At 36.5% G+C, this 26,061-nt stretch overlaps 1 protein-coding gene across 1 annotated transcript in view; it reads right to left on the bottom strand.

Annotated features, from left to right (window-relative positions):
• Window positions 1–26,061, bottom strand: part of LOC105499359 (integrin subunit alpha 1) — a 167,868-nt gene that overhangs the window by 82,194 nt on the left and 59,613 nt on the right. The window contains exons 2-6 of the mRNA XM_011771899.3: window positions 25,238–25,358; window positions 13,170–13,282; window positions 9,904–9,992; window positions 9,670–9,781; window positions 8,609–8,736 (exon numbers count right to left, since the gene is read on the bottom strand). Coding sequence (XP_011770201.2) covers window positions 8,609–8,736; window positions 9,670–9,781; window positions 9,904–9,992; window positions 13,170–13,282; window positions 25,238–25,358 — 563 coding nt within the window. The remainder of the gene's footprint in view (window positions 1–8,608; window positions 8,737–9,669; window positions 9,782–9,903; window positions 9,993–13,169; window positions 13,283–25,237; window positions 25,359–26,061) is intronic.

Raw genomic sequence — 26,061 nt, forward strand, 5'->3', positions numbered from 1 at the left:
GTGGATTAGTTACTACAAGAGAGCAGGTTGTTATAAAGCGTGGCTGCCTCTTGTGTTTCGTCTTTTTGTATATGGTTGCTTCCTTTCCTGTTTCTCCACCACGTTATGACACAAGCGCAAGGCCCTCACGAGAAGCTGAACAGCTGCAGCCACCCTACCTTGGCCCTCCCAGCCTCCAGAATCATGAGCTAAATAATCCATCTTTTTTTTTTTTTTTCTTCAAATTATCTAGTCTTGGGCATTTTGTGCAAAGTCAACTAGGATAAGTATATTTAGTCAAAGAGTTATGAAGGAATGGAGTTATTTATTCATTAATAATCATATTATTATCTTCTATATCTATCTTGTTAAGTCAGGGTTACACCAGCACCTAAATTTTAATGCCCAGCATAAGCTAAGTTTCTGGGCTTTCATTCAATTACCAAGTCAATGGTTTCGTTAGGGAAGTAATGACAAGGTGAAACAATGAGGTTTTTTTGTGTGTTTCTGTAAGATGCACAATTGCTTAATATGAAAAGAGCTCAGGCTTTATGTCTGGCCAATGTATATTTTCTTTTATCAAACTATGCTACAAAGCCCTACCCTACAACATGCTTCCAGTGTGACTAAGTCAGGATATGAATGTAGTAATTATACAGGCTACAATCCCAGTTAACTGTTAGCAAAAACCATTCTGAAGCTACGTTGGCAGAGGCCAGGTTTAACATTTTGTCGTTATAAAGAGGGATATAAATGGGACTGATTTACAGGTAGACGATCATTTCCTAAGGAAACAAGTTTTCAGAAACATAGTAAAGTTGATAAATAATAGATACAGGCTCTAGAAAAAGGGTGTCTTTATCTGGCCTCTTGCTTCATGGAAGATGCTACAATGAAAGTGACCTAGGCTCAAAAATGCAACGATAGGAGAGGTTAAGATAAAGTTAATTCACTGTGTTTGTGGAGAAGGGAGAGGGCTATAGGAGAAATTAGGTCTGAGGGGAATGGGGCTAGATGGGTAAACACTTGCAAAGAAAAGACTGAAATACAATGTAAAGGGTTGTCCAGGGAAATCCCTAACAAGCAAGTACCTTCCAGCTCAGTAGATCAATCAGACTTCATGAAGCAGAGTAAGGGAAAGACGTCATTAAAACAATGATTTTATACATGAGAAGGTAAAAATTCAAAAACTCTCATTTTTTCAACATAAAAAAGGCTCACGTCATGTGCTAGTGTATTTATGTATTCTAAAACCCTAGACTATCTTCCATAAATGAAAAGATTAAGGCACAATTCTGTCGTCATGGAATTCATAGTCTACTGGGAGAGACAGACCCAAAAAACAAAGAGCAAAGCTACAGAGTGATAAGAACAGTAAGGAAATATGCTCTCACGGTTGCAGATGCTATGGGAACATAGGAGGTGAAGGCATTTTTCTCAAGAGCAGTGGGTAGGATAATCATAGAAAATTACAGAGAAAGTGACATTTGAAGTTCTTCTAGCATACAGTGCTTGAGACGGAGCAGGGAATCTCAGGAAAAGCAAATAAAAAGAGCACAGCACTTCATGACCAAGGAAGGCAAGGGCCCAGGGATGGCTGAAGGGTAAGCTACTCAGGAGACCGAGGCAGGAGAATAGCTTGAACCCGGGAAGCAGAGGCTGCAGTGAGCCGAGATCATGAGCAAAACTCCATCTCCAAAAAAAAAGAAAAAAAAAGAACTGAGGTGGGTATAAGGGGAAGTAGGATGCATGAGGAGTGGCTGGGCCAGGTAGTCAGATGTCAGTTAGTGCACTAGAGAGCCTGGATATTATTTAGCAAGGAACAAGAGGAGTTGTTTGTTTGTTTGTTTGTTTGTTATTAGGAAAATGTTCTGAACTTACTTTGGAATGATTATTCTAGTGCCTGATGGCTGGAGGGGTGGGAGAATGGAGACTAGAGGCTAGTGAGAGAGAAAATTCACCCCATTCCCTATACCACATTTGGAAACTGTAGCCAGACTGACAAAGGTATGGCTGCCTGGCTCCCTCAGGCTTCTTTTCAGACCTGAAAACAATGAATCAGGCCTCAGATTTAAGGCTTCTAGGGAAATGGCCATAAAATCAGCAGTAAAAAGAAAGATAAATAATATTCCTAAAATTTAATTAATTTCTCTCTTTCATTTTGCCTGGTTTAATGCTACGCTTACACTTTTGATGTGAACAATCTAGACATTGTGCCATTAGTATATTTCACTTTTATATCAAGCTTCACAATTTACTGGTTTTATTTAGGGTAATGCACTCGTATTTGACATATTTATATTATCTTCATTTATTATTAAAAGCAATGTTATGTTTAGGTATTGAGGATCAATAAGACCTCTATAATGTTTTACCATCATATCTTTTATGGCAAGCTCAGAGTGCTTCAGGTTTGTTTTTATAGGTGTTTTTTAAAAGGCAATTTTATAGCCTTTACTCTGTCTTGGGTAAAAAAATTGGGTGACAAAAATTCCTTAACTATGCTTGCAAAAGTCTTAACTGGGCCACACAGAAACATAGAATGGATTTTGAGTAACTATTTAGAGTGAATATATTTCCCTAATGCATACTGAATTGTCACATGGAAAACTTAATATAAGTTTCTTTCCTTTCTTTCCTTCCTTCCTTCCTTCTTTCCTTCCTTCCTTCCTTCCTTCCTTCCTTCCTTCCTTCCTGCCTTCCTGCCTTCCTGCCTTCCTGCCTTCCTGCCTGCCTTCCTGCCTTCCTGCCTTCCTGCCTGCCTTCCTGCCTTCCTGCCTTCCCGCCTTCCTGCCTCCCTCCCTCCCTCCCTTCCTTCCTTCCCACTTTCCTTTTCTTTTTTTCTATTTTTGTTTTTTGGAGGTAACAGTTACTTTGAGAAATGTTCCATATCTTTGACTCTGCCTTTTTATTGCTTGCAATTACTAAATGACAAATCTATGACTGCAGAGAATAGGAATCATATTCAATCTATATCTATTGTACCAAATGTGTAACTAATCAATACAGCAAACAAAAATACAGGAGATGTAATTAGAATACAACTTTTATTTGTGGCCCACCAGCCCTTCAAAATTTATTCAAAGTGAAGTATTTTCCTATCCCTAGATGGAAAGATAAATATCTTAAGATTTTTTTTAATTCTTAGTTTTAAAATGTCTGTTAATTTACAAAGTTATATATTTTAATTTAGCCTGTACCAAATGAAACTGCTGTATTTGTAGGTTGGAAAGAAAAGACCAAATAGCAATACTTTCATGTGGTTCTGTCTAAAAACCAACAAGGCGAAACATCAAAGCACATTTGTAGTTAAATCTTCTCTCCTACTTCTACTAAGGGCTTACATGAGGTGAGAAGCCTGTAGTTGAGAAAGATGCATGACTGGCTTTTATTTGTTTTCCTACTTGTTTTCACTCAGATTGCTAACTGTGATTTCTGCCCTTCCAGGGACAGAGGTAGGGAAGATAAATAAGGATAGAGAAATTATTACTGCGTTGGTATTATCCTAAGATAAATCAGGTCCTAATAGGTATGTACAACTTTTTCAAGGGTTCTTTGGAGAACTCCCTTCACTAACATGTCTCACGTACACCCCTGCCCTGAGTGAATGCATCCCACTGCCTCAGTCCCTAAGAATTACAGAGATCTTGTGCGTTCTCTGCAGAGGCAGCCACTCACTTCCAGTAATCCCTATGGACAGGCCCTGACATGACCTCACGCTGGCTCTTCCTTTTGAGTACCCATGCCAATTCTGGGAAAACACATGCATTCTAACAATCTCTGGGGATGCAGGCCGACTCCAGTGCAGTGACCTCTGCTCTGACTTCCCTGTCAGCAGCTAGACGTAACAGCTGCTGTCATGCTCTGACAATTCAGGCAGGAGTTAGGCATTAGTCAATCAACTACGTGTCTGAACTCCAGTATACACATACCAAGATGTGTATGACCCCACTGAAGTCTTTCTGAGTAGGCTCTTTCTACAGAGAAATCTTCTCTACAAATCTTATCAACTACATTAATAGTCTTTTAGAAATTTGGTATGGATGAGGAGTCTAAAAGTTCTCTGTCTGGCTCTTAGCTTTCTATCTTTTGCACCTTCCTCTGGGTAATCTTTCTCACAATTCATTTTTATATCTGCTCCTTTCAGAAATGGAGATAGAGAGAATACATAAAGGGGAGAATAAATTCCAGAAGCTAATTTTGCCAATCATAGGGTGGAACTGAATGCTTTCATTAAAAGAAACAAATAAAACTAAAAACAAACAAACAAAATCAAACAGATTTAAATTACATTAGCAACAAATCAAGAAAAAGAATTGGTTGTCAAGCAAACTGTTTTTGGAAAGAATTACTGTAAGACTACATGAAAAGATAAGCATGCTTTTCAGCACACATTTTCTTTGAAGAGAAAATGTCTTTCCAAATTTTCTATGACTAGATTTCTTTTCTGAATCCACTGAATGATGATCAAACTTTAAAAAGAGTTTACATGCATTATACTTAAAACCCTATTAAACGTGGTTTAGCAAAAGCAATGGCTTGGTAAATATGTCCTTTCCAATCTCTTTATTTTAGAAAATTATTTATGAAATTAGTCACCGATATAACATAAGCCAAAATAGAAAAGAAGATTAGAAAAGACTGAACACTAGAGAATCAAGTATAAAGTAATATACTTAAAATAATTTTAAAAATACCAGTTATAGAAAAAAGACTTATTAAATGTCCAATAATCAGAGAAAAATCCAAAACTGGACTCATTATGATACAAACATTTATTCAACAAGTGCTCGTTGAGGGCTTACTCTGCTACAGTAAACCACTGGGCTGGCCACTGATGAAGACAGGAAGATGATGCAGCCTTTGCTCTTGAGGTCCCTACTATCTACAGTATGCAGCAAACACAGATAGACAGACACACACACACACCCACCAATATAATAATTATGGCTTAGTCCAGTGTTTCTCAAACTTTAATCTGTTTAATAATCATATGGGGCCAGGCATAGTGGCTCAAACCTGTAATCCCAGCACTTTGGGAGGCTGAGGCAGGCTGATCATTAGATCAGGAGTTCAAGACCAGCTTGGCCAACATGGCGAAACCCTGTCTCTACTAAAAATACAAAAATTAGCTGGGCATAGTGGCATATGCCTGTAATCCCCGCTACTCGGAAGGTTGAGGCAAGAGAATCGCTTGAACCCGGGAGGTGGAGACTGCAGTGAGCCAAGATTGCACCATTGCACTCCAGCCTGGGTGGCAAGAGAAACTCCGTGTCAAAAAAACAAACAAACAAAAAGAATCATATGGGTTGCTTATGTATAATGCAGGCTCTATAGCCCCACCCTCAGAGATTCTGATTTTGAAAATTTGGGGTATAGTTCAAGCATCCCAGTGATTTGGAAGCAGAAATTCCATGAGCCATAATCGGAGAAACATTGCATTAGACAGAAGCACCATTAAGGCAGCAGCCTTGTCTGTCTTATTCCCCACTATTATCCAAGCTATAGCATAGAACTTGGAACATAGTAAGCCCTGAGTACATACATCTGAATAAATGAATGAATGTATATGGTTAAGCTCCACAATCAATGATGCAAGCAAGATGTGACATAAAAAAAAAAAAAAGACAGAAATATAATCAGCTTCTCTCTTTAAAAAGCAGGTTTCCTTGGATGAAGTCAGAAGATACTGTAAACGACACTGTGCAGAGTGTTTCATTCAGAAATATTCTTCTCTGTGGAATGAGGTTCTGAATCTGAGTAAATGCAACTGAACTCTTCTGCCTCAGGGTAAGATCATTTTCCTCCCATTCAGTGGTAGCATCTGGACCCCAAGGGCACTCCTGCATGTGTCTGAATAGAGCCATTGTTCCCTCCAGGAAAGACATATAACTTCATGTTGCCCACCCTAGCAGGCTAGAATTCCTCTGGTGGACAAGAAGAATAGCTCCTCTTTTAGGACTCTCAACACAGGAATGTAAATTAATTATAGTTCTAACTGAAAAACATCAAAATTGCAGAAGAAAAGTTGAGCATATAAGCAATTGACTGTTATTTATTTCTTTACAAAATGGAGTCACTGGCATAGATCTTCACAGAAGCTGTGATCATTAGTCTAAAAGAACCATATGGATTTTCTTTCTAAAGTTGTGGACTGACTTCAAACATGTCACAGCTGCACTGATTTTCACAAATAGCTACTAATAAATTAATTTTTAGAGTAATATATATAAGTGAATTTAAAGGTAAAATAAAATATTTAGATGGCTGTATAATAAATTTTTAAATATATTTCAAGAATGTTATTAGCTTTGGAAGGAAAAAACTGGATAAGAAGATCAAATGGGATGGACAAAACAAGAAGAAGGAAAGAAAGCACATCATGGGCAAAAGTGGAGAAAGCGGGAACACAAGCCATTTCATTTCAGGTATGTTAGTGCAGGGAGCGAAGCATTGCCAAGCTTAGCATTGTTTCAGCCAAGAGGCTGCCTGAGGAAGGATGAGGACAGTCATCCTCTTGAGATGGAAAGGGATTGAAATCTACTATTTAGGGGCATTAGATGGTACGGGCTCTGAAGCTTCTCTAGAAGTAGAGCTCTCAGAAAGAAAAACAACAACAACAACAAATTCAACTACAATTAGAGAACTGTGTGCTCTGATCTGCCATCAGCAAGCAGGAAGACCTTAAACAAGTCAGTTAGCCTCCGTGTCACCTTCATAAATTGAGGTTTGGGGTCAAATGACCTTTAAGATTCCTTCCAGCTTTAATTTTATGACTCTATGCTATCTTATTGGCCAAGGAGAGATGGGATAGAGGAAGAGAGGAAAGGAGGAAGGGAGAGTGGTCCTCAGAAGGGAAAAAAGGAGGTCCATGCAGAACAGGTGCCGGAAGGAAGAGCAAGTCACATCCTGGAGCGGGTCTGTTAAGATGCAGACTGCCCTGAACCCTGTACAAGAAGGGATAAAAGGTCCCCTACCATCCACTAGTAATTTCACTTGAGAAGGTCAATCGCAAATAAGTCACTTCCACGGAAAATTACATTTTGTGGTATGTAAAAGCCCATTTCATTTTTAATGATTTTACCCTGATTTCAAGAAGTTTTCTATTGTCCAGTAGGATGTATATAACCTTACCCTTCCACTTGCTCTCTACAGAGACCTATTCAGTCTTGGAATGCAGTAATACATTTCACTTTGAGGTCTGAGTTCAACTTTGAAATTTTCAACCACCATCCTTTTAGAAAATTATACCTACATATATATTAAAATATAAAGAGAGACATAAATATACACAGACACATGAAGACACATGTATGTATATATATGTGCACGTATTATGTTCCAAATTTAATGTAGGTGTGGCAAACATTAATGCACTCAGACCGCTTTTTCAGTGCCTCAGAAACTTCTTCCAAAGTAAAGCCCTCAGGAAAAAAAAAAAAAAAAAAAAAAAAAAGATGATCACTGTACTGATTGCAGTTCTACAATCTTAAAGTCTCCTATGCTCTCCACAGCTTTCAAACCACACAATAACCTTTTAGGCTCTGATTCTAGGGCTAATTCCTGACCTGAGGCATCGATTTAATTTTGACATTTTATTTGCCTGTTATCCATTATGTCTGCTCTGTATTTTAATATATATGCCCATATAAGTTTAATAAACATGAAATCAGTCAAATGTATTTAATTAAATGCAATTAAACTCAGTATCTAAAGTGGAAAAGCTATGTGAGAAGTTCCACTTCATTTAGTGGCAATAAAGGAGATGTGTTTAGAAATAGATATTAATTGGGGGAATAAACGAACAACTATTTGATTTTATGGAGAGATAGCCAGGGGCATTTGCTCTTAACTTAGGGAAAAGAAATTATTAATAGAGAGGACAACATACTTTAAGTAGTATCCTCTGGTCAGTTACTAACTTATTTATATAATATGAGAAGAGAGATTATAATGTGATGGGTTCTTTGGGATGTCAGATTGGTTTCTACAAACTCTGACACCCTGCTCTGATATTACCAAAAGTAGCTATATCCATTTTAAGTAAGAATTAAATTATGAGTTTATAGAAATCTATAGGAGTTATTTTCCAAGTGCATTACAAATGGCAGCTTTCATAATATTTTTTGTTTAGAAAATAACACAGCCTAGGTTGGGCACAGTGGCTCACACCTGTAATACTAACACTTTGAGAGGCAGACACAGGTTGATCAACCAGAGGCTAGGAGTTTGAGACCAGCCTGGCCAACATGATGAAACTCCATCTCTATTACAAAAATAAAAATTAGCCAGGTGTGGTGGCACATGCCTGTTAACTCCAGCTTCTTGAGAGGCTGAGGAATATGAATTGCTTGAGCATGGGAGGTGAAGGTTGCAGTGAGCCGAGACTGCACCACTGCACTCAAGCCTGGACAACAGAGTGAGACTCTGTCTTAAAAGAAAAAAATAGAAAATAACACAGCTTAAAGTAATGTCCTTTTTATCAGAAATAAGAACAGGAAAATGGATATAAAATTCATTCTCAACGTTAGTTGTATTGATTAATTTGCTTTCAGAATAATTAGTTTTGTTAAAAATTTTTGCATTTTTATCTTTAGAACAACAGAAATCAAAACACAAAGTCACATACCTGTGTCTGTTTAGGACCAATATCCATTCTTTCAAGAAGGTCATTTAAAAAAGCTGTAACACTGTCCCATGGGTAAATACTGTTGGAACCATCTAGCACTATGACTATGTCCAGTTGAGTGCTGCATTCTGCAATAAAAGGAGTCAATTGTGCAAATTTGGAATCTACTTTTTTGAGAGGCATATGAAGTGCTTTCATGGATGAAAGAAATTCATTTTAAAAGATGAACTGATGTTCTACAAAGTAGATACACTGCATTAGCAATAAAAAATAGTTTTAGAAAAAGTAAAGGTGATAAAAATATTAATTGCTTTCAAGAACAAGTGGTGTGGGGTCTGTATCAAGTAAAATTCATACCTACTGAGTTTTAATTAATATTGCATGAGAGGCCGGGCGCAGTGGCTCAAGCCTGTAATCCCAGCACTTTGGGAGGCCGAGACGGGCGAATCACGAGTTCAGGAGATCGAGACCATCCTGGCTAACACGGTGAAACCCCGTCTCTACTAAAAATACAAAAAAAAATTAGCCGGGCGAGGTGGCGGGCGCCTGTACTCCCAGCTACTCGGGAGGCTGAGGCAGGAGAATGGCGTGAACCCGGGAGGCGGGGCTTGCAGTGAGCTGAGATCCGGCCACTGCACTCCAGCCTGGGCAACAGAGCCAGACTCCGTCTCAAAAAAAAAAAAAAAAAAATTGCATGAGAGTTATCTTTGCAAATTTTCTCAATATGAATTTTATATAACAGTTTTTACAAAACAGTTTTTGTGCATATCTCAAATTAAGTTACTTCTTTCCTCAAAGAGACCCACTCTTTAAATATAAGCAGCATAAGAGCTTCATCTATGAAGTTTAAAAATGACTTTGAAAGTTATTTACACTAATATCAATTGCAAAAATAGCAGTCAGATTTTGTTATACACTGGTAAAGCAAACATTTACCTAAATTGGTAATGCTGGTAGCTAAGAAAATACTTTAAGCTTTTTGGTATGCTCCTTTGTATACATATGTGTCATTCATTGCTTAGGCTTTTCAAACGTGCAATAACATTGCGTAAAATCTGTACCTCTTACAGGGGCAATGGAATTCACGACTTGAAATGTGGGACTGACGTCAGAACAGATTCCAGTTGTGTAATGCAAATGTCCACATCTATAGGCATATAAGGGCCCACATGCCTTTAAAAAATTATTTTAAAATTAGAAATCATTAGACTGAAAATTATATAACAGATCTTACAAAGACTTAAAATGATAGTGTATCTGTTGTCAATAAATATCATTATTCTTTCAGTTCTTACCAAAAATCCTCCGTTTGGGTTGGTGACTAAAGTTGATCCAAATGTCATGTTCTCTTTTACTTCTGTGACATTGGGAATTGATGTATTAACTAAAAATAGAACAAAATTTTATGAGGGAGAAAAGTTTCGCAAAGTGAAATTAAGCATCTCTCATTAAGACATTCTATTTGTTTTGCTCATATCATAGCACATTCTTCTTTTGGTTCAACTAATTAGGCTTCCAAGTATTCTTAAAGAATATAATGAACAAGTTAAGGCTGAAGAGTTGGCCCATGTCCCAGAAACTATTTCAGATAGTTTTGCTGAACTGTGAAAGAATGCAGAACTAGTAGGGCAATGAGAATGTGGGATTGATTTTTGCACGTTCTTGCTAATTAAAACAAAGTTTTAAGTCTCATAACACTGTAGTTATAATGTAGTCTCATAACTTTGTTATAAAAGACCAGTGATGAAACATGATTTTTGGTAAGAAAAGGGGAAATGGGTAGAAGATCAGAAAAGAAAACTCAAACATCAGTTTTTTGACCATGACTTCCAAAGTCATGAGGACATCCTTTGGGTGACAAAGGAAACTAGAGGAATATTAGAGCAGTGTCCAGGAAGTTTCAATAAAGAAAACACAGTAAAGAGACTACATTTGACATTCTGAAGGGAATGTTGGGTCCTGAAGCATGAAGCATGCCAGCCTGACAATATTGGTAAGAAGTTCCACTTTCTCACACTAAAAAGAAAAAGAAAAAAAGACTGGACAGGAAAAAAAAGAACTTCTAAATCTTCTTAGTAGAGTGGAATATTAGAAAGAGGCAAAATTCAGCTTGAGAAAGATTTGTCTCACTGTTTGTTCCAGAAGTTGTTTGCACGTTAAGACTGTATATGGATTTAAAGTGGGGAATGGAAGCAGAGATTCTGAAATGGTCAGTTGGACTTCCTGATCTGAGCAATGATCTTTGTCCAAGAGTTTAGTCTGGTTTGCTTTGAAAGCACCTGGAGCTGGGTGATTATATGCACTGATCTTGAGTAATCTGTATTAGAGTTTTATATACAAAGCTTGACCCAGGAAAAGCATTCCTGGGACAATTAGGGAGTACAATGGAAACTTCCCTACTGTTCTTGATGTGGCTAAAATCTCTAGGCTAATTTTAAAACTATTCTAATTTCCAGTAAAGAAGGAGTAACTCCTATCAAAACAGCTCCTCTGCAAACCACAACTATAAATTCTCGGAAGAATAAAAAAAAAAAAATTACATGAAACAATCACCCGAAGGCACTAGAAAGGCGGCAGAAACTGGAGGGGAATCCATACTTGGAAGAAGATACTGGCATTAAATGAGTTTCCTGTTTTTGTGTTTTGTTTTGTTTTTGTCCCTCACCCCAACACACCCCTCCACCTAGGGAAGGTCCTACTCAGTGGCTAAAACTCAAATAGAACTCCTAGTCTTACTGTATTGAATAAAAAGAGAACAGAGATTAGGGGCAATGGCAGCAACTACAAAGTGAGGAGGAGAGTAGTATATCTTCTAAAAACAGCCACAAAACAGCAGTTCTATAATATGCATACATATTTTATCCAAATAACTAGATGACTTGCATAGTAAATGTACAGAGTATATTTCAAATAGCCCAGCTGAAATAAAACCTGAATAGAGATTTTAACTACTTGTCATTGCAAGAAAGTCAATGCTTGGAAATTGAGTTGAGCCAAGTAAATTTCCTGCTAATAAGAAAAGTTAAGACTATTCACAGGCATATAACAGAATATAGAATCTCCACACCTGTAATTAAAAAACATAATACAGGTTATGATCCAAAATTACTACCCACAAGACAAGACAGGAAAATGTGACGCAGCCTCAAGGAAAGGTAATAAATGGAACGTGATGTTGAGATATTCCAGATGTTGGAATTATCAGGCAAGGATATTAAAGCAGCTGTTATAAGTATGCTTATGCATGTAAAGAAAAAAAAGTTCATAATAACAAACAAATAGAAAATTGAAAAAAAGAGAACCAAAAAATACAATATCTGAAATAAACTTGTGGGACTATAAATCATTTCCATAGTATGTAATATTGTATATAACATTGACAGGGTTCTAATTTCTAGATAATTTTAGTAGGAATTTTCCAGTCACGTTCCAACTATTTCTGTCAAATACATCTATTTCAATATAAATTTATCTTGTGCAATTCCATTTTTAAAATTAAATCTATCTATTACAATTCCTTTGATTCTATTTCCTCTTGGAAATCAGGCACTAAGTTAAATTTTGTGGAGGGAATGTGGTGGGCAGGTTTATTTGGAGAAGTTCTTTCACATTACCAGTGAATTAGAAAGAATCCTGAAAAATGCAGGGAGTTAAAAGTTATAAAATTAGTAAGATATTCTAATTTATGTATGCTCCTTGATGACTTTCTAAAGCAAATTAAGGACAGAGGGAATCGAAATGGCATTCTCTGTGAATCTGCAAGATAAATGATTATAGAAAAATGATTATACATTATAAATGATTATATGAAAAATGATTATAGATTACTTCTAATATTTTCTTGAATTGATTTAAATCTGTTTTCTTTTCTTTCTTTCTTTTTTTCTTTTTTTTTTTTTTTTGAGGTGGAGTTTTGCTCTTGTTCCTCAGGCTGGAGTGCAATGGTGCAACGTTGTCTCACCGCAACCTCTGGCTCCCAGGTTCAAGCGGTTCTCCTGCCTCAGCCTCCTGAGTGGCTGGGATTATAGGCATGCGCTACCACGCCCAGTTAATTTTGTATTTTTAGTAGAGACGGGGTTTCTCCATGTTGGTCAGGCTGGTCTCGAACTCCTGACCTCAGGTGATCCGTCTGCCACGGCCTCCCAAAGTGCTGGGATTACAGGTGTGAGCCACTGCACCCGGCCCAAAATCGATGTTCAGTGAGAATACTGGGTATAATTTAAGAGCAGATTTTTTTTTTTTTTTTTTTTTTTTTGAGACAGGGTCTCACTCTGTCACCCAGGCTGGAGTGCAGTGGCACAATTACCATTCAGTGCAGTCTCAAACTCCTGGGCTCAGCGGTCCTCACACCTCATCCTCTTGAGTAGCTGGTACTACAGTAGTGCACCACCCCACCCAGCTGTTTGTGTATTTTGTAGAGATGAGGTTTCGTCAGGTTGCCCGGGCTGGTCTCAAACTCCTGGGCTCAAATGATATGCCTGTCTTGACCTCTTAAAGTGTTGGGATTACAGGCATGACCCACTGCACCTGGCCTAAAACCAGATTTTTTTATTTTACATACCTGGTAGATCCATCTTTACACAAGGTAATGATTCACCTCTCCCAACTGGACACTTATAGACATCTCCAGTTCTGTTTTTGGGTTGGCCAACTAAAGGAGAACCAATAAGCACCCTGAAAGTCAAATAAATCAATAAACAATTTTGAACATTGAGAAACAGTTTATATGAGTTGTTTTAAGACTGATTTTAAGATAATTGACAGTAACACTCATAATCAGATAATAATCATGCTATTAGTAATTTAATGTTATCTGAACTAAGCAGAGAGCCTACTTCTTGCATATTGATGTGGATTAAAAAGTATATATAGACACACACACATACATATACACATATACACACACGTATATGTGTGCATATACATATATATGTGTGTATATACATGTATGTGTGTACATGTAGGAGAGATATTTCAGAGATTTTGTTTCATTATTTTGTTTATCACTTTATTTTTTACTGGGGCATTGACATAATCAATAGTTATTGGCTAAGTCTGCTACTGTATTAGCTTATAAAACACACGTGGAAGTATAAATGACTTTTTCTGATGATAAACTGTTAATTTTATAGAGAAGTCAGGAAATATAAACATTGGATCATCATAAGATTTAATATTAGCATGTGCTAGTTTATAATTGCTTAGAAAATAAGGATAGTTTATGAGATCCAGGTTAAAATCAATTACTTTCCTTTTAAACAGAATTATAAAACCATTCTAATAATAATTAATGGAAAAAATATATAATCACAACTGATTTTAGTTCCAACAAGTCATTTAAGTCAACCATGATATCTTCAGGAATTGAATGAATTGAAGTAAATAGTAAGATACTTGGGTGGATCCACTGTTGCTGATTTACTGCTGGCCAAGTAGCCATATCCAAAAACTCTGACTGATAGCAACCAAAGGACTGTAATTACGTAATATGATATTTTGTACTTGGGATTGTGTTAGACTACAATTTTATTTATTTTTTAATTAATTAATTAATTTTTTTCTTTTTTTTGAGATGGAGTCTCGCTCTGTTGCCAGGCTGGAGTTCAGTGGCCCCGTCTCTGCTCACTACAACCTCCGCCTCCTGGGTTCAAGTGATTCTCCTGCCTCAGCCTCCCAAGTAGCTGGGACTACAGGTGCGCGCCACCACACCTAGCTATTTTTGGTATTTTTAGTAGAGAGAGCGTTTCACCATGTTGGCCAGGATGGTCTCGGTCTCTTGACCACGTGATCTGCCCACCTTGGCCTCCTAAAGTACTGGGATTACAGGTGTGAGCCACCGCGCCAGCCAGTTTACAACTTTATTAATGACTTTAGTGAAGATATAGAAAGTATAAATATACTTATCAATCAGCACCGTAAGACAGAGCAAGAAAAAAATACTTATCAAGTTTATCAATATACATACTTGGGAATTCAGATGAATCTCAACATTCTGGAACAATAAACATAAATAAACTAAAGTTTACTTAGAACCTACATAAATAACCTACATAAATAACAATTGCATACTATTATTTATATCAGTGCAGGATGTGGGAGCCCTCACTTAATGGGAGTTCATGTGAAAAAGGCGTGGGGGACTTAGATGACAGCACATAAACATGAGCAACAGCGTATTTTAGTGCCAAAAATGCTAATGTGACTTTAGTCTGCAGTGCTGGAAATAGATGCCCTGGTCAAGCAGTGATAGCCCCTCTGTGTTCTGTGCTGGTCAGGCCATGTCTGAAATATCTAAATTAAGGGGACATAGGCACAATGGAATGTATTTAGGAGACTATGACTCAGATAGTTAGGAGTCTGGTAAATTTGTCAGACAAAAGATGCTGGGAAAGTTCGGGACGTTTGGCATGGAGAAAGAATGTCTGCAGGAGAACTGAGAAGTTGCACTGAGGTACAAATGGATTAGGCATACATTTTGAAAATTTAAAGATTTGAAAGTCTGTCATATTGAAAAGAAATGGGATTTATTTTGTGTAGGCGCTGTAGGCATACTAGTATTAATGAAAATAAATTTAATAAAACAATTGTAAATATTAAGCTATTGAGACTCTAAAACATAGTTTTAATATAATGCCTTTGGAGAGCAATTTCTGATGTGTAGAAAGAACTATGAAAATGTTCAAACCCCTTAATACATAATTTTTACTTCTGGGAAACTATCCTAAAGAAAATGACCTAAAATAAGAGGGAAAAGGTTAATGCACAAAGATAATGCTCATGGTGTTATATATAATTATGAAAGAGTAAAAGAAATATGGTAAATAAAAACTAATTATTACAGGATCATTCTATAGCATATTGTACATTCATCGCATGGTAGGATGAAAAATTATTTATGATCAAACTCAAAGTGAAAATTTATCTAAGTAAAAATCTGTGCCCTAATTTAAGCTGAAAAATACCAAATTACTATGTTCATTATACTACCACTGATAATAACAGCTAGGCTTTATTGAATTTATACCGTGTGTTAGGCCCTGTTCTAAGTGCTTTCTGTGTATTAAATAATTTAATTTTCTCCATGAAATATAGCATGAACTTTGGTGCCAGCCTGTATGAGTTCAAATTATGGCTTTACCATTTACTTAGCTGTATGGCTTAGGACAAGTCAATTACCCTGTCTGTGATTTAGTTTTTTAATCTATAAAATGGAGATCATTTCAGAGGATCATCAAAAAAAAAAAAAAGTTAATGTATATAAAATGCTTAGAACAGTATTTGGGTTATAGTATGTGCTGTCTAAATGTTAGTTCTTTTTATTATTATTATTATGTATTTATTTCAGATGATTAAGCAACTAACATGTATGTTAAAAGATTAATCAGGAATATATCAAGAATATAACAAATTACATTAATGAGGCTATGATTATTTTTTCTAATATTTTCAGTTTTAAAATATGTAATGGAATAAATTAGTTTTATAGTTAAAAACAGTTTAGAGAAAAAAATGATCCTACAATTATAGAAAGTATTTAATTTGAGGCTAGAGTAATTAATGTTCATTAACAACATTTTACATGCTCGGCATTTATGCCAGGTCCTGAGGATATAAAATGACATAAAAGTGAATAAAACACAATTTTTAGTTTGCTTATAACTTGGAGAGAGAAGCACAACTATACATGTACTATTGCAATACTGAATAGGTCTGAACTTGATGCAACTTCAGCAAAGTCTTAGAAGTAAGAAGAACACCACTGCTTTGATAAATGCCAAGTAGCCCAGTATAGCTGCAGTAGAAGTTGAGTCTAGAGAGGTAAAACAAGTCCAGATCATGAATGTTCTCATAGTCAGCTTTAAGAACTTCGGCTTTATTCTATGTAGGGGGAAGTTGGGAACCACTGAAGCTATTAAAAAGGGGTATAACATGATCACCTTTTTGATTTACAAAGCTTATTTGCTTGAAGTTTCATGAGTAAATTGAAGAGGAACAAAATCAGAGTCAAAGGACAAGATACGAATTCCTAAAGTAATCCAGAGGAGGATTTGAATTCAGGAAGTACAGAGGATGGAAGGACTAACTCTATAAATATTTAGAATATAAGCTGTCTTAGTTCCGGTTTCTCCAAACGTAGATCCAAGGCAAAAAACTTTGGTACAGCTAAGTTTTTTGGAGGCAATTCCAAGTATGCATAAGTGTGGAGATGGGGAAAAGAACAGGGGGAAGGAAGAAAGGCCAAGAAAGGATGCACTGATAATGAGTTACTCCTGAGGGCAAGTGGACTCAGTCTTGCTGGGGAACATCTCAGAAACCATGTGGAACACGTATGAGCATGATATGAGCATGGTTGAGGCCCTAAAAGTAAATATTACCACCTCGAAATATAGTGAGAAGAGCATAAAATGCTGACATCTGAAGGTGAAATAACACTTAAGGTTTCAATGAACAAAGGAAGAAAACTAGGTAACAGCAATCAGAAAGCGAGCAAGAATCAGAAAACAGTGGTGTCACAGAAACCAAACAAGGAGATAATATAAATAATAGGAGGCAAGAATGAGAGGTATATGTTTGTGGCAAATTTCATTTCAAGTAACTTGGCTAAAAATGAGGGAGATGGGCAGTGTTAATAAATGTGGCTTTTTCTTTGGGGGGGGGGCAATGACAAACCATCTTGAGGTGTGTCTAAATTTATCATGGAGGCAACCTGCATATGGCTAAATGATGGCAAGAAAGAAGCAGTAACAAGAGAAACCCTGATTTCAGAGGAGAGGGAGTAGAATCTCTGAGCAGGTAGACAGGGTGGATCCAGAAAGAGAGGTTTGTCTTAAAAATGAGGAGGAGTGACCATTCCCTAGGCAGCACTCTGGGCGACTCAGTATTGAGCTGTTTGCAAGGGTGGTTGATGGTTTGGAATTGTGTACATTTTTGCAACAGGACTTTGACTTTTATTATTTCATGAGGTAGAATCTGTTTTTCCACCCATTGAATCTAGGATTTGTTTTGATAAATAGAATACATCAGAAATGATACTATGACTTCTGAGGCTAGGCCTTAAAAGGCCTTTATAGATTCCATTTTACCTGTTTTTGAAATCTGAGAACATCATGATATGAAGAAGCCCGGTGTCGCTTAATAGAGGATAAGAGGCCACATGGAGCAGAATCGGTGCTTTAGCTGACAGCAAACTTCCAGACATGTGAGGAAAGCCAGCTTGGACACTCCAGCCACAGTTGAGGGACCAGATGATGAGCCCAGGCAATAGGGGAATGCCCATTCAATCCTCAGAAATCTTGAGAAATTATAGACCATTGCTGCTTTAAGTCACTAAGTATTGGAATGATTTATTATGCAGCAATAGTTAACTGAAACAGGAAATGAGGATTAAATTTTGACCTAGTAGCTTCTCTCTCGCTGTCTCTCTCTCTCTTTTTCTTCTTTGGAAAATAGTAGCTGCAGTCACCTAGTGAGATTTAGGGAAGAGGTAGAGGGGTGCTGGGCTTGCGGAGAGCGATGAAGATTTAAAATGATAAGGCATATGTAGATCTGTCAGGCAGCTCCTCTGGTCAAGATGAGGTGGGTTGCAGCTGGCCACGGATGTTTCGGAAAATGGTTTTAATAGTGGATGGGAGGTAGGCCCTCAAAGTCCTTTCCAATTCTAAGATTCCATCATCTGACTAAAACAAATACAAGTTTGTAGAGAAGAATTGACTCACTAATTGGAAAACATGTAATATCAAGTAGGGAAAAATCTAGGATAACTGATGAAAAGTGAGTCTTGTACAGCATGCTAATAGGAGAGCTATTGTGGATTGTAAGGCAGAAGGAAAGGGAGATATGGATAGCTCAGGGAAAAGTGTGGAGACAGGAGAATGAAGATTGAAAAAGGAAGATAATGAGAAAGTATGGGTGTTTAGAACTCGGGATAAAGCTTGCTTATACACAGGAACAGGGAGCTTGAGATTTGGCAAGAATTTAGCTTTGAAGGAAAAGATCTGGAGTTTATGTTTGACCTCTAGGGCAAGAGAAGTACTTAGAGTATGGTGGTAATTGGAAACTGACCTGATAACAGCAATCTCAACCACGGCCTATTGCATATTGTAATATAAGTGAAGACTGCAGAGTGAGCACTCAGAAAGTGGTAGAGTATAGGAGCCCAGGATTGAGACAGGGAATTTGGGAGTTGGGACTAACAGTAAAGACTAGGTTAGCAGATCGTAGGACTGCTAATTTTCTGTATTTTCCTAGTATCTGTTTTCTCTGAAAACAAACATGAAACTTTTAATAACAAGCTTGAAAGTACATGTATCTTACCACTTTAATCCTAAGTAAGCCTCACTTTTCTCAAACTGCATCAAAATAACAAGATCCTAGAAAAGTGTCAGCATAGTGTTTATAGAATTTCAGGAATCTCCAGCATTCTCAATCTATTATCTTGCTCAGTTTTTTCTCACAACACTGATCCTATTCTGGCATTTGATGTAAACTACCTGTTTATTAACTTCATTGTTTATTTTCTGTTCTCTATTCCCTAAAAGAATATAAGCTCCACAATAGTAGGGATTTGTTTCTCTATTTTGTTCACTAACACATCCTTAGTGCCTATACTAGTACCAAGCAAAAAATAGGCATTCAATAAATATCTATTGAATGAATGAATTAACGACTGTGTCAAGTACTTAAGAATCTGAATAAGGCAGACCAGGGAATTTACACTTATGTGACCAGCCAAGAGATCTGGATTGCAAAATCTTTTTTTCCATTTTAGAGGATATATATTCTGCATAAGTGGGATGCTATACATGCCTTTGAGTGACACCAAAGGCATTTCTCCAGGTCAAAGAGCTAGAGAATCCTTATTGCTAGAGGTAGACAATTGACTGAAAAGTCAGAAGGCTGGTGTTCCATATCCTGACCCCATGACATACTTGCTATATTAAACCTTTGGACACTCATTCTCTGTTCTCAGTTTCCTGTCTAGAAAATACAGATGATAACAATCATATCCACCCAAACCCACAGGGTCAATGTGAAGGCCCAGGCACATTGTTTTATAAACTATGAGTATCATTATTCTAAAATTTAATGCAAGTTAGTTTTAGCTTATTACATTTTATTTCTATTAGATCTTGCTTTTTATATGGCATTTTTTCAATGACCTGTATGCAGATTAACAGGATCAAAACATGTTATGGATATCATTACTGATTTCTGGAGAAACATCTGATCAACTCAAGGATCATTAAAGTGAGAGAAACATATTTCTCCATGAAAAAACTACAATTATAATAATATTTAGTAAGCAGAAATATTTGCTATTCATAATAGTCATCTTGTTATTATGTCCATTATTATATTTATTTCAAGAGTAGCTGGTGTCTGATGTCTCTGTTTCATATTTATGTTTTATTTCCTGTAAAAGATAGTTTCTTGGAGAAGAGCGTCTTATATTTACATTATTTCATTAAGATCCTTTTCACCTAACTTTACCTTGATGTCTAATACATAGATCAAGCCAAAGTCACTCTCAGAATGCCAAGCAACTTCTGCTCGCCTATTTCTTTTTAAATAAATGGAATAAGCATTTTTTCGTCTGAAAGAATGAAACTTACATGGTGACCCCGTCAACTGCAGTGATTTGCTCATAAAAGGTGGAGGGGTGGAAAAGAAGGGAGCCAAAGAAATGACAAGTTTGGCAATGAGGAAATTTCAACCTCAAAAGGCATAGAAGCAATGTAAAATAAGCATATTTAAATCTGTAACAAAAAATTGTGTAAACCCTTAAAATGTCTCTCCTCCCCAGTCTGGAATAGTTCCATATCAGCCGGGATTCTTCTTTTCTTTTACAGTACAGACATATTGGGAATAGGGCATCAATCACATGAGCCCATTGGTACCCTGACCTGGCATAAAGTAGTGTCCTCTAGGGAAAAGGCATGAGGTCAAGATAAACATTGGGTTGAAGGTTGGCAAGGATGGATCCTGAAAATCTACTTTGCGTTCAGACAGGTCCAGTGAAGTCACTGAAGCCCCCAAGAAAGGTTGCTTGAAAGGCAATTAAAAGGGTAGGCATACATGCTGGAAGGAATGAAGCAAAGCAGCAACAGATTAGAGTGGAAAGCCCCAAACAGACATCTCACATTTTCCCATTCAGCTGAGACTTGGCCATGCTGATGTTTACCACTAAATCTGGAAATCTGGAAGGCTTGTGCTGTGCTGAGCATGTTTGAATTTCTTTTCCTCAAAGCAAAATTATGAAGGCAATTATGTTCTTTCTGAATTCTTCTGAACCACATTACAATTACTTGGATGCTCCAGCTCATGCTAAACATAATGAACAACGGCTGATCTTAATCAGATGTATGATGTGTTCTGCTACTGAGAAAGCATGTGGCTTCTGAGCCAAAGATATAAATTATACTTCACAGCAAACTTCTGAACAGCAAAGAGGACATAAGGCTACCTTTTCGGTTAACTTATATTTCTTTCGTAAGAATTAAAGCTATGTTTTCAAATACACAGACTGTACTTGTCATGGGCCAACAAGTGCTCCTTCTATAGGTGTACTATAGCCACAATGTAAGATGGGTCAGAGTGATTTTTTTTTTTATATCTGAGGTTATGAAATTCAAAAGCATGAGCAGTAAATATGACTTATGAAGGTGCCTACCTCTAGAGATAATTAAATAACAAAATCCATGTTCCTCCAAATATGTCGATTATACTGTGGTGCATTTCTTGAAGTAAGTCTGCAATCTATCTGATTTTATAGGCACTTACAGAACATCCAAACATGTTTCTACATTTATTTTGCACTACCAGATACCAGATCTCTTTAGAACAATATGCTGCTACCATGCCATCTTTAAAAGCTGGGAAATTTAGGTATTTGTAATTTGCTTACTTTTAAATTCAATTGCCCATATCTTATTGGTTGCTCTGATTTTTCACAACTTTTCCATAAAATCATTGTAAATAATAAATGTCAGTGTGAGATTTAGGTTTCTGATATCATTGACATTCAAATGCTTACAAATGCACACATATTAATATGTAAAGTCTGATACCTACCACAAAAATAGGTTTTAACAACATTTACTTTTAAATATAGTTCTAATGAAGAAAAAGGCACAAGGCGGAGTGTAGAGATGAAATCTATTACAGCTCTGGTCCTAAGTAGTTTCATTTCCCTAGGAGAGCCACATTTAACTTTATTTTTTAAGGAGCTTTTTTTTTTTTTTTTTAATTGATGATAACAAAGTGTCAAACTAGATTTAGTTGTTCAGCCAACAAATAATGATTGAGTGCATATTATGTATAAGGCCTCATGCTAGATGTGGGGTAGTGCCCAGGGTTACAAGTGGGCTGCAAAATCAGTCTTTGTTTTCTAGGCATTTCCGCTAACACATTAATTTCTCCCTCTTACCTATATTCCAGTTTGAGGTTTCCCACTACCTAGAAATCACCTTGAACTCAAGCTATTTAAAAACAGACTTATCCACTTCCTGATAAGTCGATTTCCCTTTCTCTGTCAATGACAACCCACTTCCCAATGAGCGAGCACAGAAATTTTGGAATCTATCTGACCTCTCCTACACCTTCACTGACCATTTCCAAACTTCCACCAAGACTTACTGATTCATCTTAATTTGTCTTGAATACATCTTTCTTTTTTTTTTTCCGGTTGCCCCTAATACAGCCTGAAGGCTTATTGTTTAAGTAGCAGATTATAGTTCTTGAGTGTCTATATATTTCCTAGTTTTCAGGCACCCCATTATCCAATCCAATTTATATGTAACTTCCCAAATGAAGTTTCATAAAATGGCAACTTACGATGGCTTCTCAATGTCCTCACATTAGGTCCAAGCTCCTGTGTTTGTCTTTCAAGATCTGCCACCATCCTTTCCTTTTCTTTCATCTCAATATGAGGCCTGTTTACTTACCAACACACTCACTTATTCTCAAGTCTGTGCCCTTGCTCTTGTGGCTTCCCAAGCTTGGAGTGACATTTTTCTTCTCATATTGAAAGTTAAGTCATCTTTCAAGATTTAAGTCAAGAACCAAGAATCATCTCCTCATGTTTTGAATTCCCGCTGAATTTATAGTCTTTTCTGCACTGGTTGTTGGCACTATTCCCTATTCGTAAGCATTTCATGTATGTCGTTGATTAGGTTAAAGCTTTTATATTTGCTTTACATGTAAACATTTCCCATGGAATTTAGCATAATGCCAGACACATAAAATGTATTACATAAATACAAGTTGATTGACTGACCCACATTTATGCTATGGCTAAATAAAAAAACCTTAACCCACCAACAAACATTTTCAGAGACAATTCAACTCAGTTTTATGGGTAAGTCAAGATATAAGGCATAGTCCCTCATGTCTTATTAACATTACTTCACAAATGCATGTAGAATTCTGATGGTTCAGTCCAGTCTAGATTCATTCAGACAGACCATTAGCAACATCCTTCTTGCAACCTTACTCTTACTATCCAATGTATGCACTCTTTTGTTCCTTTCCCAGTGTTGGCTGTCTTCCTTTTTCCTCATCCATACCTTAACCTTCTACAAAGATAGAATAATCTTAGCAAGGACATTCCTCATTACATCAACGCTTCATTCAGGCCTGGTTTCTCAATTTTCCACTGCTTTGACTTCTGGTGCCTTGAAAGGAGGGACTGTAGAATTTAGAGGGTGGAAATCTCATAATAGGATAGGTTCTTATAATGAGAAACAGTGACTGAAGAGATCAAATGGGGGCACTAAGGCTTCTAAAAAGAAATATGAACCCCTTTTCACTCTACTAAGGTTCATTCATATAATTAAGGACTTCTGACATCAGATTTTTCTAAAATCACAAAGAAAGGACTAGATGAGAAAGAAAACATACAGGTTTTTCTCATACCAGAAACTGAAAATGAGAATTTCATAAAATATTTTAGCAATATTTAACTATCCTTTAAAGGGACACTTCATTTTAAGTAGGTGGTTTAAGTCTTAAAGCTTGCTGTTTACTATATTCCTCTTTAAAATTTGTGTAACTATTAGTAATTAGTGAAAATTAACTTTTATGTGTTTATGTAAAGTTAAGGTTTTGAAGAATAACATGAACTGCATTTCTGTTTATTATAGCTTATGCACAAAGTCTGGCCAGTTGGTCTACTCACCATTACTCTCCCAGAGGTACCTGAATTGAAGGTATAATTCCTAAAAGAATACAGTTGGTGTCTAGAGGGACAGCTGTACTCATTTAACCTTAAAAACTGGGAGATGGGATGGGTGAAGAGTATAGGAGGGAGGGAAAGATAACTTAAAAACTTAGCGTCTAGCATTAGGTTTGTTATCTGAGATATATGTAAGGAGAATGAAAGAGTGAAGTATATCAACAAATTCTACTTTATACCTAGCATAAAATAATGTACTTAAAAAATGTGAGAACTCATTACTTTTTATAGTCTTTAGGGCATTATTATCAAATTAACCAAGTCTAAAAGATAAAATGCAGAAAATCCACATATTTTTATTAGTGAAATAATTATAGTGATTCATAGATCCTTGTTATCCAAGTAGATATAATCTGTTTTTGCTTATTATTATAGCTACTAAAAATATAGGCTTGTTTAGTTTAAATTATTAAACTAAAGTTTAACTAGCTACTGCTCTTTTTTTCTATAATGTCCAATTAAACAAAAATTGCATTTACTAAAAATTCTATTAAATATTAAGCAAAAGAGCTCTAATATTCAGTTTATATAATTTTCAACAAGTTAGTTATACTTTAAAAATCATATCTATGGCCAGGAGCTGTGACTCACGCCTGTAATCTCAGCACTTTGGGAGGCTGAAGCAGGTGGATCACGAGGTCAAAAATTCAAGACCAGCCTGACCAACGTAGTGAAACCCCATCTTTACTAGAAATACAAAAATTAGCAGGGCATGGTGGCACGTGCCTGTAATCCCAGTTACTAGGAGGCTGAGGCAGGAGAATCACCTGAACCCAGGAGGCAGAGGTTGCAGTGAGCTGAGATCACACCACTGTACTCCAGCCTGGGTGACAGAGCAAGACTCCATCTGAAAATAATAATAATAACAATAATATCTACAATGAACTTAACCAATATTAAAGGGTTTGAAGGTAGATACAAGAAACCCTATAAAGTTCATTATAAACGTTAGACCAAGCTCAATAAATCAGTAAAGCCCAAACTCACGGAAGTGATATTAACCCTTTCAGAGCACCACCTCATTTGCCTCCAAATCCTTCCTACTGGATTTCAAACAGGTGCATTTAAGCTACTCTGAAATGAGAACAATTAAAGAATTCTTGCCAAAAGAACGTAATTATGGAACAATAGCTTTTTTGGATACAGAACTTCCTTGAGGTCAATCCAGGCATCAACAAAAAATCACTAATCCCTTCCTCTAATATTGCCAAGGAATTTTTTTTTTTTTTTTTTTTTTTTTACTTTAAGTTAGCTTCCATTGCCAAATGACTAGATTGCATTTTCCACCATAAATAATTCATTCTGTTAAAGTTTCGTTCATAAAAGAAACTGTAATCAAATAACATTTCCCATTACCTTGTAAAATAAGTAAACAACAACAAAACCCACGGGCTTACCATTTTCCTTCTTCATTTTCATATTGTTGAACAGTATATCCAAACATGTCTTCCACTGGGCCGCTGAAAGTCATCGAATTTTTCACATCAACATTGAATGATACGCAGCAGCGTAGAACAACTTTAGGAGAAAAACAAAATCCAGTTACATAAAGTTGACTAAGATTCCATCATGTTTTGAGTTATGGAAGGCATTGTTAAGGTTACCATCAAAAGCTGCTTCTATTAAAAAAAAAAAATGAAACGGAAGGTCCCCATTCTTAACTGTATTACTAACTGTAAATCAACATAATGACTTTAAAGAACACAAATACTAACATTCAAAAAAATTCCATACTAATTTAATATCTGTACCATTCCTAGAGCTAAGGATTTCAGAATGTGTGGAAAAGAGCAGGCAGAAACTCAGATTCTTATATGACTAATACAGTTGCAGATAGTTTTCCAGCAGTGAGCCCTGCAGAAAACCATGGCCATCAGTGAACTCTGAACAGCTCATTTTCCCATTTCAACTATAGAGAATGCACATATCACCATGTAAAGCTTTATAAAAATAGTTGTTCTCCTTGCTGCTTCCAAAGGAAAAGGCAAGCTGATGCTCTCCACCCAGAGATGGCTTCCCATGCAGGCCTGAGATTTGCTGTGTTTCCCTTCCTTAATCAAGTGTTGGATGGAAACTTATACTAATTCTCTGAAGCTTCCTTATAATATTGGTGTTGATAAATTCACCAGTTGTTATCCAGATTAAATCACATGATATATCTAAAGGGTCTACCCAACGCCTGGCACATACTACATATTTGATGAGGGTTAATTCTTTTTAA

The sequence above is a fragment of the Macaca nemestrina genome, chromosome 6 (assembly GCF_043159975.1).
Source record: "Macaca nemestrina isolate mMacNem1 chromosome 6, mMacNem.hap1, whole genome shotgun sequence".
NCBI lineage: Eukaryota > Metazoa > Chordata > Mammalia > Primates > Cercopithecidae > Macaca > Macaca nemestrina.